Source organism: Paramisgurnus dabryanus, chromosome 2 (genome assembly GCF_030506205.2).
Source record: "Paramisgurnus dabryanus chromosome 2, PD_genome_1.1, whole genome shotgun sequence".
In the NCBI taxonomy this organism is placed as follows: Eukaryota; Metazoa; Chordata; class Actinopteri; order Cypriniformes; family Cobitidae; genus Paramisgurnus; species Paramisgurnus dabryanus.
Genome location: NC_133338.1, coordinates 56,328,062 through 56,343,457, shown reverse-complemented (window position 1 = coordinate 56,343,457; position 15,396 = coordinate 56,328,062). Strand labels below are relative to the sequence as shown.

General features: G+C 36.8%; 1 protein-coding gene across 1 annotated transcript in view; it reads left to right on the top strand.

The window, feature by feature from the left end:
* LOC135743945 (macrophage mannose receptor 1-like) overlaps nt 1-15,396 on the top strand; it is a 76,327-nt gene that overhangs the window by 38,751 nt on the left and 22,180 nt on the right. The window contains exon 23 of the mRNA XM_065261855.1: nt 8,971-9,076. Coding sequence (XP_065117927.1) covers nt 8,971-9,076 — 106 coding nt within the window. The remainder of the gene's footprint in view (nt 1-8,970; nt 9,077-15,396) is intronic.

Below are 15,396 nucleotides of genomic sequence, written 5' to 3'. Positions count from 1 at the left end.
TATTTTCTTCTCACTGGCAGCATGTTTCAGTTTAGCTTCTGTTATGAGGTTCTGATCTTAGTTGTTCATTTTAATGTTGTGTCATTGTATTAACTCAATGGATCATCAGAGTATCGAGAATTGAATCTTGCATAGTTAAAGCATCTGATCCGGATTCTTGTTTATCCATGAAAAACAGCTTTGACATGCATACAGTTAATGTTAAAAAGTATTAGCTCTTTATAGATCATTATCATAAAACCCTGTTCAGGGGTTTAATAATTTATAAAATTTTACAGAGTAGGGGAGAGGGGGGTAGGTTGTCACACTGTTCATAACTGCAACACTAGAGGGACAATCTCAAAAATCAAATAGCCACATCTTCTATAGTCAACTTTGTGTTCACATGTGGTCAAGACAACTTTCTTATTTTTTGGCTTAAAAGTTATTAAGTAAAAGTAAAAACTTTATATTTTATGTACAACTTTGTTAGGTATGAATGTTAAAAACTATTATTTTGCACAAAATAGAGAAGACAGTAACATGTCTTTTGATACTTTAGCTGTTGTGCTATGTTGAGATTTAGCCAACTTTAGCACACATGTCAGTTTGGGGCAAGTTGTCTTAATAACTTTTTACACTGTAAATAGTTAACCTCAGGTTATTCTAAACCCTATTAATGGATTTAACAGAATCCTGTGTTATCTGTTTCATGTTTCACACTTTTCATACTTAACCAGGGGTTAAGAGATACTGTAACCCTGGATATTCATAATCTGACATTTATGAAACCCTACTCCATTACCTGTCTGTAGGGGTGTCCTCGACTAAGGATTTACATATTCGAATCAGAATTTTCGAATCTTTCTATAGTCGACCGATAGTCGAATCATCTATGTGTGTGTGCATGTGTTGGGAGGGGGCCAGACCAGGTACAAATGGGTAACTTTTATTTTCATTCACAAGCAGCACGCAAAAAAACTTTCTGAGAAAGTGACCAAAACGGTCTTTCAAGTGATAAAAAAAGAAGACAAGACTGACGATGCATTTATATATATATTTTTTAAGGTAAAATGAAAGGCAACATAAACATTTATTAAATGATTCCTCAAAACATTTTAAAGCCATGATCTACAGAACATCACACAAAGATATAACAAAAAAATTGATACTTAAGCCTAAAAAACATTACAAATGTGATCCTGCCTTGGAAATCCAAGCTACAATTCGATGTTTATATTTAATTTTACCATTTAACGCGTCAAAGCAGTCATGACCAAAAAAAAAAAAAAACGGCAAATGAGAAATGAACAAAACACAAGCCAAATAGTTACATCAGATAACCCTGACTGTTTTATAAATACAATAAAATAAAATAAATTATAAAAAAAACGAAAGTATAACCAGAGTTGCCAGCTTTATCTTTAAAATGGAGAAACAGAGAGGCAATGGTTTATTAACATAGGAACCTCTTATGAACGTGTAGCCCGGTCACAGAGGCTGTTGGATTTATTAACGCATTTTAAAAATATTTATTGAAAGCTACATCTTCAAATATTATTTGCAGCATTATCATAATAGGCTGTATATTAATATATTGGGAGAAAGCTGTTATATGTGAAATCAGATATATGGCTAAAATTGAATGATCCTCTTTTCATAACACGTCTGTGAAGATTCGACTGTGAGATTGGTAGTCAAATCAGGCTTCTCCTATCGATGCATCGAATCTTCAACTATTCGGGGTCACCCCTACCTGTCTGTATTTATCAACCCCTTGTGGGTTGTTGAGGCCATTTTTGTTTTATGTCTTAATTTGGCCACAATTTTCTCTCTGTTTCAGCAAATGGAATGATTTTTGGTGATACATCTTATATTGAAAAAATGCTTTAAAAATAAAAAAAAAACTCAACAATACACCGGGAGCAAATTTACTACCGTTTCGGGTTGTTTGTGTACAAAAACGGCCACTAAATTAAACGGTTGAATACCCCATTCCCTAACCCCAACTGTCACAGAAAACTTTCTGCTACTTCACATTTTCAAGAAACATCATTCTGTATGATTTATAAGCTTCAAAATGTCCCCACAAGCTCACAAAAACACTGGTATTGCTATCTTTGTGGGGACAATTGGTCCCCACAACGTGATAATTACCAGGTACATACACACACACACACACACACACACACACACACACACACACACACACACACACACACACACACACACACACACACACACACACACACACACACACACACATTCTGGTTTCCATGTTTTGTGGGGACATTCCATAGACGTAATGCATTTTATACCACACAAACGGTATATTCTATTCCCCTTACCTACCCCAATCCCTAACCCCAACCATAACACAAAACTGTCTGATACTTCAAATTCTAAATAAACATCATTCTGTTTGATTTATAAGCATGTTTCCTCATGGGGACATCAAAATGTCCCCACAAGGTCACAAAAACACTGGTATTCCTATCTTTATGGGGACAATTGGTCCCCACAACGTGATAATTACCAGGTACACACACACACACACACACACACACACATACACTCTTTCTCTCTCTCTCTCTCTCTCTCTCTCTCTCTCTCTCTCTCTCTCTCTCTCTCTCTCTCTCTCTCTCTCTTTCTCTCTCTCTCAATTTCAATTTCAATTTAAAGAACTTTATTGGCATGATTGTGTCACTTACAATATTGCCAAAGCATTATACATAAAACAAGAAACATACAATAACACAATATTAACAAACATTAGGTGCAATTAAGCTAAGGTGCTGGGTGATGGATGAAGTACTACTGCAAATAAAATAAAATAGAATCAGAGGATATTTACAATATAAAGTAGACTTTGAAATATAAACATTTGAAGTATACAAATGTACATTTATGGAGGCAGATGAGAGGTAAAATAAAAGTACTGTACAAGATCAGGGCTGTAGATTATTTCTGATGGTGTGTAACTGATTAATGAATTTAGCAGCAGCTGATGGGTGTCTGTCTTCCCCCAGTAACATCTTCATTTGATCTGAATCTGAAGAGCTATGAAACTCTGGTATGAGCTTTGAGATTTTGTCAAAGTGTTTTTCTCTAAGCTCTTTATATTTACCACAGTAAAGGAGAAAGTGTGTCTCTGTCTCGATCTCGTCACTGTCACAATGGACACATTGTCTCTCTCTCTCTCTCTCTCTCTCTCTCTCTCGCTCTCTCGCTGTCCCGCTAATATGCTGTTATACTCCATATTACTCAATGTACAAGCCAGAAATCAAGCTCTGTTTTTGCACAGGGCTACTAAAGGGTTAATTGGGCCTCATGGTGATCAACAGTAAAAATGACAAATCTTACCTCTTAGCAAAAAGAAAAACAGCGAACAATCAAGAATGCATGATAATAAGGTGTCATGGCTTTGCAATCAAAAAATGTCATTATAATGGAAGTCAATGAGGCAAAAACAGTAAATGAAGGAGAAAAAAAATTAATCTGATGCTGTACAAAAACTAAAAATGCATCAAAGCCAATGTTTTTACCAGGCACGTGCACAGATAGGGCTCAACCTGTGCAGAACACATGCCCTTTTTGTCCTTACACTCCGAAGTGCCCTTTTTTGGAGGTGTTTTATTATTTTTATTTTATATATATAAATTAATGCTATTGTTAAACATTTACCTCTGTCTGTGTGTTTTACAAATATATTTATCAAGTAAAATTATTAAAAAACTAAATATTTTTGGATCCGCTCAAACTGTCTGTCAAACATCTTAACTCCGCCCCCTGAGTGCAGCGAGCTGAAGTTCCACAGCAGTCAGAGGCAGCTGAACGTCTTGCAACGGTAAATAAGTATCTTGTTGTTTGAGTACAATGCTGTCTCATTACGAAAGAAACACTAGTATGTTTATACTAATTTGAGCAGAGCCGAATTATCCATAGACGGGATTGGTCGAGTGGGCAATCAGGGGGCACTAGGGCTCCAAACTGCGACCAAATTGAGTTTTTGACAAAGCGCGAGCAGTTTTTAAACAAGTGTTCACCCATGTGAAGGGCACCCGTGATAACAATACGGAATGCACGGGCGGGTTTTTACCGCTTTTTTGCATGACGCGTCTCAATCGTTAAACTAAAGTCAACACATCTCACGCGAAAAGACACGCCCGCGCGGGTAAATGTCTAGCCTACATTAACACCAAAAACATATCAGATTAGAAAGGTCTTAGACATCAGATGCCCAGTTGGGAAAACTGGATAGAGACGAAAAACGTGTAAAGGATACAAGTATGTACATTATATTGCCTGTCACTCATTATAGTATGCAATCTGGATATAATTTAATTTATTGTATATGCATGTATCTTATGCATTTAATTAGTCAAGGGAGTTGTATGATTGTTGTATGATTATTTGGTTCATAACTTTTTATTCTGAAATCAACTGCATAGAGTTAAGTCTACTTAGTATTTAGTATATTTTTTAGTAATGCAGTTATTTGCACCTTCAAAAGACCAAGGTTCCTGGTCCTCAGCACAGTTTTTGCCAGTTAGGCAGATACATGTTGAATATGCTAATAGTATGGCTAAAGTGTAGTATAATCTCCTATTTTGATCTTTAATCTCCTATTTCCCCTCTTCTCAATCACATATCAATCACACAAACATATTAACCAAATAATAAAAATTAGCTTATAAAACAAACAGAATACCTTTTTTTCTTCAAACATATTTTAATGTAACTTTATGTAAGCAGAGGAAAAAATTAAAATTAATATATTCTACAATTAAATAAGAGCGAGTTCACAAGAGCACTTCACAAACACATGACTACAAATAGGCCTAATACAGACAAAAACCAGGATGTAAATTGTTAAAGCCAACTTACAAGGGCAGATATCGTTTGCACTGTCATTTTTCATTCATTAATAGTGATTCTTTTCAATCATTAATAGCGAATAAATATAAAGCTATTAAGATAATTATTAAGTGATATTTATTTGGAGGGGGTGCCCTTTTTCAGTTTCAGCACATGCCCCTCAAAAGGTCTGTGCACGGCCCTGGTTTTTACCAATCTTTGGCATGCCCAAGACTGTAAAAATGGTTAAAAATATCAAGTCCACAATCACTTCTTATATTGAAAATCGGTCAATTTGTGTGTCCCCCCCCAAATCAGTGACACCACTTATGAACTTGGCAATTAAAGAGTTAAAATCATGGACATTTTGTAAACATTTGGTAGTTTTGATCAGTTCTGAGGTTGATTAACAGATTTATGAAAAAAAGACAAAAAAATCTGAAATTTTTACAGCCGTTTAAATTATTGGCCGTTTTTGTACACAAACAAACCGAAAGGGTAGTGAATTTGAACAACCCACAAGGGTTAATTTCAGGGATAACCCCACTTCTTAATTACAAGTGTGAAACGATCCTTAACCTAGGGTTAAAAGCAGGGTTTAGAACGAAGATAATCCAGGGTTAAGCACAGTGTGAATAGCCCTGGAGTTAATATTTCCAGTTCTGCATGTTCAAATTGTTAGAAGTGACCATTCTCTATTAATTAGTCTATCACTTCGTAATGAGATAAGATATGAAAATGTGATAAATACAAAATATGTGCTCAAGACTTCCTTCTTTCATTTGATATGATATTCATACCATTGTGAGGTACGGTGCTGCTCAGTAAATGTTAGACAGTGCAGTGTGAAGTGTGTGACAACGCCGCTCTCCCCTACATACATACATACATACTACTGGTCAAAAGTTTTGAAACACTTGACTGAAATGTTAACAATGATCTTTAAAATTATTTAATCTGAAAATGCTTGAAATTACTTTTGACACACAGATTAATATATTTAAAAAAAACTAAAATTTTATCTTAAAATGTTATTTTATTATTTAATTATTAATAATAAATTAATTAATTTTTTTTTAAATAGTTGACTTAGGCTAAGTATTTAAGGAAAAACAGCCAATAAAAGCCCAGATTAAATGCGAACTGCTTTGATATTCTTTAAAATTCATCCTAAGGTGAAACTTCAAGAAGCTTCTTGATAAAATGACACAAGTGTGGTTTTGCAATTACTAGGCAAATGAGACTACACTACAGACAATAAAATATAACAGAGTTTTGATTAATTTTGGTTGATTTTAGTCACAACATAATTCCCACAGTTACATTTGTGTTATGCAATAGTTTGTATGAGTTTATTATTATTCTTTAATGTGGAAAAAATATTTAAATAAAGAACGAGTAAGTGTTTCAAAATGTTTTACACCGGTGGTTAAGTATATAGCATACATAACATTTATGTATCATTTAAAAGACCCCCATTTACAATTTTGATTAATGTTGATTAACTCGCACTTACACCGTGTCTCCACCGGACATAAACGATGCGACAAGAATTGAGAAGACTGAAAGATTATTGGTGCAGTGCGTCTCTCAGATACAACAAAATAAGTCATGACCTCAGAAAGACGGTAGTGGATGCCCATCTTAAACAAGATGACTGTTGTTAAACCAGCTTATGTACTTTCTAGACTAGTAATTTTGTCCTTGTTTAAACTCAGTGCATCCGTATAATATCTTCTTCAGAAGAGACTTCGTCAGATTTTGTTTTTGTCATTTTATAATAAACACTTTTGGTTCTGATTATTTCTAATGATAAATCTAAGACGTGTTCAGTTTTTATAAGAGGACTATTAACTTTGGATCTATGAATCTTTAAATGTTGAATACTACAAATGTGTTTCTACAATTCTGATCTTTTCTGTTTCAGGAAGACTTTGAGATGGTAAGTGTGCATGAGTTTATTGCAAATAATAATAATGTAGTACAATCATCAAAGCTTCTCTTTTGTTTGTTGTGTATTTGTCACTAAAAGCTTTGTGTTTGATCACAGCAGTTAATATAAGCATCTCATATTTTCTTCTCATTGGGAGCATTTTTCAGTTTTCTGTTATGAGGTTTTGATCTTAGTTGTAAATGTTTCACCATTTCATGAACTCAATGCATCGTAAAGCTACGTTAGTGGCCAAAGGACAATCATGTTACAGTTCATTATGTAAGGTCTTTATACACCACTGATAATCTAGTTATGGATATTATATTGCATTTCTGTCAAAAGAGATCCTTCTGAAATTTACACAATGCACCTTTAAGCTGACTTGATGCTCTTTTTAAGTGCCTGTGTTTTTAACTCCTGTTCTTCATGAACATTTTGTCATTGTTTGTCATTTCCTGTACCAGTGTGTTTCTCAATGATTTAATACATGTATCCTACATTGGACTATTAATTTTGATCTTAACTGTATCTATGAATATTTAAATGTTGAATACTACGAAATGTGTTCTTAAAATTTAGATTTTTTTCTCTTTCAGAAATTTGTGATGAGACAGATGAGACATATGGGACAGATAAGATCTTGGCACCATCCATTTTTACATGACATGGATGAAAATAAGGTAGGTGTTCATGTGTTTTTTATCGTTCCCAAACAACCTGAGTATAGTTCTGATCTTTAAAGGGGCTGTCCGTAAGTTGAGAAATTTCTAACCGTTACTGACACCAGTGGCCGTTATAGAAACTGCAGCCAGTCTCATGCTCGTACTCGGTGGGCACACTCGTACGAGCATGACCAGAACAACCAGAGTTGCCATAGCAACCACAGACAGCTCATTGAGATTCACCAGCATGTTTACAAATGTAAGAAAAGTTACAGTACTGTAAAGTTATTGTTTGACAGACCATATTTTAGCAGTGCTAAAATTTTGTTGCAGTGCTACTTTATTTTCAACAGAAGTCTAAAAGTTTTGTAACACAACACTGTAAAACACACTCCCGACACTCACAATCTTAATGCACTCGTGCTCTGAATAAAGATAATTCATATAAGAAAGTAACTTTTGAAACGGTCCTGTGCTACATGCTATCGTTAGCATTACACCACAAAATAAATGCTATCGTTAGCATTACACCACAAAAACAATAACATAATATATTACAGATGCCCTGTAACTATGTCTTACCTTTGCAGTAAAAAGGAAACCTGCTCAAGGTTTGTTTTCATACCCAGCGCTGACCGGAGCTCCCTCCAAGAATCAAATGCCAATCCGATGTTTAATCTTGTCTTTTCCCCGACGCCGGTCACGCACTATTTTGGCCGCACTAGATAAAGATTTTTTTTAAACTTACGAGGAGTTTCCATAAGTGTCTGGATTGTGCTGGAAGTTGCTTGCTTCTTTCCGTCTACAGAGTCCATTTGAAACATGCTAGCGATTGCCGCTGTTTACTAATGACTGCCGTAAGCGTCTATATGGAACGCCCAGGAAGACGAGCACGCGCATGACGTCACATTTTGAATTTCGCGCCAATTCGGATCCGACTCCTTCAAACAGAAAAGAGCCTACAGGCTGATAGAGACAACCGTGGAGGACACTCAAGGTGTCATTGTTTCTATTACATAATGGTTGCCTTATAAATATACAAATGAAAACTCTATCTTAAAGATTTTTTTAAGTAATAACTTACATTCAGCCCCTTTAACTTTTACTGTCTTCATTTGTCAGCAATTTATATTAGAAACGCTGTGGAATTAATTATATTCATTATTTCACAAATGGACCACAAAACCAGTCATCATTTGCACAGGTATATTTGTAGCAATAGCCAAAAATTCATTATATGGGTCAAAATATCAATCGATTATTTTATGCCAAAAATCATTAGGATATTAAATAAAGATCATGTTTCATGAAGATATTTTGTACATTTCCTACTGTGAATGTATTTATGATTAGTAAAATGTGTTGCTAAAAACTTCCAGATTTCAAATCGTTGTATCTCCTATCAAATATTATCCTATCGTAACAAAGTTTATTTATTCAAGCGGCCAAACAAGCATATTTATTTAGCTTTCAGATGATGTAAACAATGACCCCCTTATGGTCCCAGGTCACAAATAATCTGAACTCTTTTCCATGTAGGACTATGACTGTGTTATGATGGTTAAACACCCAGAGAAGTCCACTGGTATGTGGAAAGTTGGAGACTGTAAAGATGAGAGAGGTTTCATCTGCAAGAGGAACACAGGTTAGATGAAGACAAGACATCACTGCATAAATGTTATAACTGTAACTCAATCCAATCACACTGATTAAAGAAAAAACATGAGTTTATGGGTCACTTGTTGATCTCTTATGGTGCTTTTCCATTGCATATTACCCCACGGTTTGGTCTGGGTCGGGTCAGCCTACATTTGGGGGCTTTTCCATTGGGTGCAGTACGTAGTACCCAACACTTTTTTAGTTCCACCTTGGTTGGGGTTCCAAGCGACACGAGCTGATACCAAAATGTGACGCGAAAACACCATAGATCATAGATTGGTCTGAGAGAATCATCACTACCAGCATCATCGCTGTAATATGAAAGATTAGCCTTAACTTTATGCTAGCTTGCGCTGTCTCAAGTAAACCCGTTTGTCATCTTTGCTTTGCTGTAAGTTCCCAAATTCCCTTTTAGCGATGAAAAACATCCACAGGTTGAGAATCAGGAACACCATACCAGGTTTTTTTCAGACTTGGCGTTTGTGGTGGCACATTCGCAGTTGGCACGTCTGCATATATGCTTAAATGCAACTTAAATGAGGCTCAGCGGAACGTGTTGACTGACGCCACGGGTGTTTGTACAGAAACTGTCATGTAATACAGAGGTAGTGATAAACGTGATGTGCAAACATCTATTTGTGGTGGCCAATTTTAATTTGGTGGCAGACTAAGAAATAACGTTAAATGTATGGGAATGTACAATGACGCTCTCAATTGTATGATGTGACAGCAGTAGGCAATCTGTGCGTTCTGGAAAAGTCAAGATCGGCCGTTCAACGGAGGGCCGTCGGCAAAAAAAGTTAATAACGCAATATAAACAGCCAAAGCAGGGGCACTAATAAAATCACTTATATGCTGCTATGTGTAAAAAAAAGAGGAAGAAGAGTCAGCCTACTAGCCGTGATTGGTCCACAGATTCCCGGAATTCGTGAGCCTGAATTCGCGAGCCTGAGCATCCACAGCCTGGTCATGATGAGGGACAGACAGAGTCATTCATATCAGCAAGAGGTCCTGTAAGTGCCAGTAGTAGCAAGACATGTGACATAAAAATTTACATAATGCGCAACTACTGAGAGAGACGTGATGTGAGTGTGTGTGTGTGTGTGTGTGAGAGAGAGAGAGAGAGAGAGAGAGAGAGAGAGAGAGAGAGAGAGAGAGAGAAAGAGAGAGAGAGAGACTTTGACTTTTAACACACTTTATTAAACCATCTGAAAAACATCGCATTATATCTTAGAGCGATCACAAAGCAATGTGATCAGGCCACATTAATAAGTATAAATATGAAAAAGGAAAAATAAACAACCAAAAAAGAAAAGAAAAAGCAATAAAATAACTCGGGTTAAAGATGTAAAATCAACATCACCAATTAAAGGTTATTTCACCATCTTCACCAAGTAACAAAAGAGTTCCATTAACGCACCATTTAAAATCAAATTCAAGTAGATTTTCAGTCATCTGAAAGAATCTGTGCTCCACTCTAACTCTAGATTCAACCAGAGCAGTGAACAACTTTAAAATATTTAAATCTCGTCCCTCAGCTGCCAGTTTGCAAGACTTCCAAATGGCTAGCTTAGCTTGTCCAGTTATAAAATTAGCCACCGTACACTGTTGTCTGTGTGTTTTTGAATATTTGCAACCAAACACAAAAAGTGACTTATCGAACACAAACCCCAAATCCCCAAGTATTTTCCCAAGCAAGGCAAATAGTGGAAACAATCTTGAACACTCAGTAAAAGCATGAAATACAGTTTCAGGTGCAGAACAGAAAATACAAACTGGTGAAATGTTCACATTGAACTTAGAAACATGGGTGTTAGTTGGCAAGACACAATGTAGTAATCTCCACTGTAAATCCCCCGATCGTTTAGGTAGGGGACTCTTATAAAAAAGCCTCCAAGAAGGTGAAAGTCCAGCAGAAACCAATAAAAAATCTCTCCATTTTGTGTCACATTTTTCCTTAATAACCTCAAAATGGTCTGTTTTAACACAAATCTGATAAAGTTCCTTTTTTCCAGCCTCCTGGAAAATAAGTTAATGTAACCTTTTAAAATACAGCAGTTTCCCTTCACAGTCGTCCTCCGAAAAAAACCTTAGGCGACACAAATAGTGTAGGAAAAAAGCACATTTGTCAGGACCTCCGGCCAGGAAAGAGTTAACAAAACAGAAGAGTGGTGAGGGAAGGGCTTCTTTCAACCCTCCTATAGTCCGCTCTATCACCCTAACCGATCTGAAACCAGACTGATTACAGATGTCCATCACTGACCTCCATGTTTTAGAGGAAAAGTCAATTAAATGAGAAACCTTAGTTAAAGGTGCAATTTGTAAGATATTTGCAGTAAAATCTCCAAAAACCACTAGGCCAGTGTTATATATTTTGTCCAGCTGATTACTATCAATATCTGTAATGTTTTCAACTACTTTGTGAGAAAATTTCCATTCAAAACATTGACACGGGGCAGTGTGGTCTCCTGTCAATGACGTTAATATCCATGTGACCCTTTGTCACCACCTTTACTGACGTAAACCACATGACAATAGTGGTAGAGCTCGAAAAAATAAAATGGCGGCCAAGGAAGCGGCTGGAGCACAAATTTAGTGAAAATAAACGTATATTTTCACTTTTTAAGCATTTTAATTGCATTTCTAGCGAGAAATTAGTATTGTAGTTTTCAAATATGTGATTAGTTATCACAAAGGCGCTCTCTGTTTATATTTCAAACACGCTGCCTTTGAAGTGCGTCTGAAAGCCTTTCTCTGAGCGGCCCTCAGGCCTCCGAAGCCGAAGTCATTTCCTCATGAGGCAGCGAGGCAACAAGTCCTCACTGCCTTGAGTTTTCGGACACAGCCAGTGTTGTGGACAAATGCGGAACTATGCGATAGCGCCTGTCGGGCTACGCGCTTGCTTATGAACTTATGGATATCTCTGTACCGTCTGCCGCTGGTTGTGTCAGCTCATGTAAGCTTACGGGCCAACCAAACGACCCAAGAAGAGTTTGGAACAAAACGAGGGAGGATCAATTTGTTGCTGCATTATCTGGATGGAGAGAGCTTCACGACAACATTTAACTAGACCGAGATTCTGATCCTGCTTGTGTTTTACGCGATGGGTGAGTTGTTTTGATTCGTAACCCTTCAAAAAACGTATGCTATTATATTGATCACAACATTAGTGTGTAGATTGTAATCAGCGCGTCTTCCCGCGGACGATATGCACATCAAAAGGTATTGTACAGCAATATAAATGGTCATTTTAAGACACTTCACAATAAGATTTGTACTGTCAATACATTATGTGAAAAATCATTGTAGATTGTAAGTTGAAAACTTAATTCTGTGCTGTGTTTACCATCGAATTTGGACTAATACTGTAATATCAATATGACTAACAATTTCGTTTAGAACATCACATATAAACTTAAATAATGAAATAAACTATGTCATCAAACGCAACATTTATAAGACTTGATTACCTTATCCATCAACGTGATTTCTCGTTCTCGTCTGATCGATGGCCATCAGCGGTTGAGTTAAAGACTACAAATCCCATAATTCCACGCTGCTTCAGAGCGTCAGTAAACAACATCATTGTTTTTGTTTGATCTGGCGCCATCTTGCGGCGCATAAATACAAATTGTATCTTTAACCCATTTTCCATAAAAGTTCTAACAATCGCATTAGACGTACAAGAAGTTTCACCTAAAAAGTTATAAAACAGAGGCTCCTCAAGGCCATAATGATCTTTTTCATTCCTAAGCAGTTTAAAAACTGTCCAGGACCTTAAAACAGAACCATAAAATTTTGCATCAGCTAAAAAACTTTTTAAGAACAGCTGCCTATCAAGACCGAATCCACCAAAAGCTCTAAGCAAAGCAAGGCCAAAGGATACCCATGGCCTAGCTTCCACGGGGTAAAGCAAGCTTTGAGCAGTTCTTAACCTCAAAGCCTTAACCTTTGCTGCTAAATCAATTAACCCTTGACCTCCTTCAATAACTGGCAAATAAAGAAATGCAGGGGGGAGCCAGTGATAACATCCCAAAAAAAGTTAACAAAAACCTTCTGCAGGCGTTGAATCAAATCTTTTGGTGGGTCAAGCACATTCAAACGATGCCACATCATGGAAGCTGCTAAATTGTTGACAATGAGGAATCTTCCCCTGTATGACAATTGAGGTAGAATCTCCATTTTTGTAGGCGACCAGAAACTTTTTCAAAAACACCCTCCCAATTTTTCTGCATATAATGATCAGTTCCAAGAAAAACTCCCAGCACTTTAAAACCTTCCAAACTCCAGGTACAACACTGAGGAAGATATGGGGGGCCTCCATCTTCATATTCACCAAGCAGAAAAAGAAGCACTCTTTTGCCAGTTAATTCTAGATGAGGAGGCTTTCTGATAAGTCTCAAGGGATTCCTTTAAGTTCCTGATATCCTGAAAGGATCTTATAATAACAGTAACATCATCTGCGTAGGCAGTGAGTCTAACAGTTTCCAAAACAGCAGTGGACGGACACACTGTTGATATGCCTCAGAGCTTGTTTCTTAAAGCTACCAGTAGAGGTTCAATAGCAATAGAATACAGAATCCCTAAAAGACCACATCCCTGGCGTATACCTCTGCTTACTTTAAAAGGTTTAGTGAGGGAGCCATTAATTTTTAACATGCTATGAACATCCGTGTAAAGTAGCTTAACATAAGCAATGAAAGAAGGACCAAAGCCAAAAGCCTCCAAACATTTAAAAAGGAAACCATGATCAACTCGATCAAACGCCTTCTCCTGGATATATATATATATACCGAATCAAAAAAAGATTATCTTAAATAGTTCGTTTTGGGATGCAATAAGACTGATCTGCATGAATTACTGAAGAAATATGAAGTTTCATTCTGTTGGTTAAAGTCTTAGAAAGTATTTTGTAGTCGGTTCCAAGTAAAGAAACAGGGCGCCAGCATCTAATATCCTCAAGGTCACCTTTCTTAGGTAACAGAGTAATTACCGCTCTCCGTAGACTCACTGGTAGTGCACCTTTTTTAACGCTCTCCTTAAAAACCAAAAACAAGTCTTTTCCAATGACTGGCCAAAACTGCTTATAAAACTGCATTTAGTCCATCCAGACCTGGAGCTTTGCCGGATGACAGTTCTTAAACAGCAGAAGATAATTCCTCAAACGTCAACGTTCTATCAAGTGACAATTTCCCCTGTTCTGAAAGCTGTGGTAAATCCTGAAGGAGGAGATCAGCCGTGTCTTCGTCACAGGGTTAAGCTCTGTAGAGGTCCTCATAAAAAGAAAGTGCATGAGCAATGATTTCATGACTATGAGTAACTCTTCTCCCGTCTGAGAGTTTCAAACAGCTTAAAACTTTTTTACAAAGTCCCCTTCAATATTGAGATTTAAGATTTCTTGTTCAAGCTTTGCCATCATGCTATCCAATATGTTTTTATTGTAAGCAGAATAACTCTGGCAAAAAAGTTTGATTTGAACTTTGCCAGTATCCCACCATTGGCTCAGGGACTTATACTGTTTCATACTCTCTCTCCAGATCTCCCAGAATTGAGTAAAAGAGTGCACAAAAGAGTGATCCTGTAATAATCTGTTATTAAATTTCCAGTATGAAAAACACATACAGGTTGTGCTTTATATTCAGGTGCCAGCAGAACAGCGGCCCCTGCACTCAGACTGGTGCCATGACTCAAAACAGCCTGACCCTTCCACTCGCTCAACCACTGAATCTGGTTATTCAAATCCGTGTGCGTCTCTTGCAGAAAAACCACACTGGCACACTTTAAAGTAATATAATCAAAAAGACTAGTCCTCTTAGCAACATCACGACACCCATTAATGTTAAAAGAACAAAATCTCAAGGGTGCCATGGAAAAAATAGAAAAGAAAACACTAAAAAGTAATTTAAAAGCATTTCCGAGGTGAGCAAGCCATCTTTACTTTTTACCTTGTACATTTAAAACACTTCTAACATTACTGAGAAGTTGCTTAAGACGATACCGTTTGGGTTTGTCAAGCTCATCAAATGAAGCCTTCCTCATAGCCAATGTACAAGAAACCAAAAACAATTTTAAATCAGGAAAGTACGTCTCAATTTTGGGTTTGCGAAGCCCTTTCGTTATATCAAGAAAGTTGTTAATTTCCTGAACAGAGTACAGTTTAGTCTTACCGCCAGAGGCAGGCTCCGAGTCCATCGCGTCATTATCAGTCATGTCAACATCCTCGTAATCATTTTCAGAATCATCCATATGTGATTTTAGATCCGTGGGTTCTTGGGATGAAATATCATTCTGACTCTGGATCAGTGA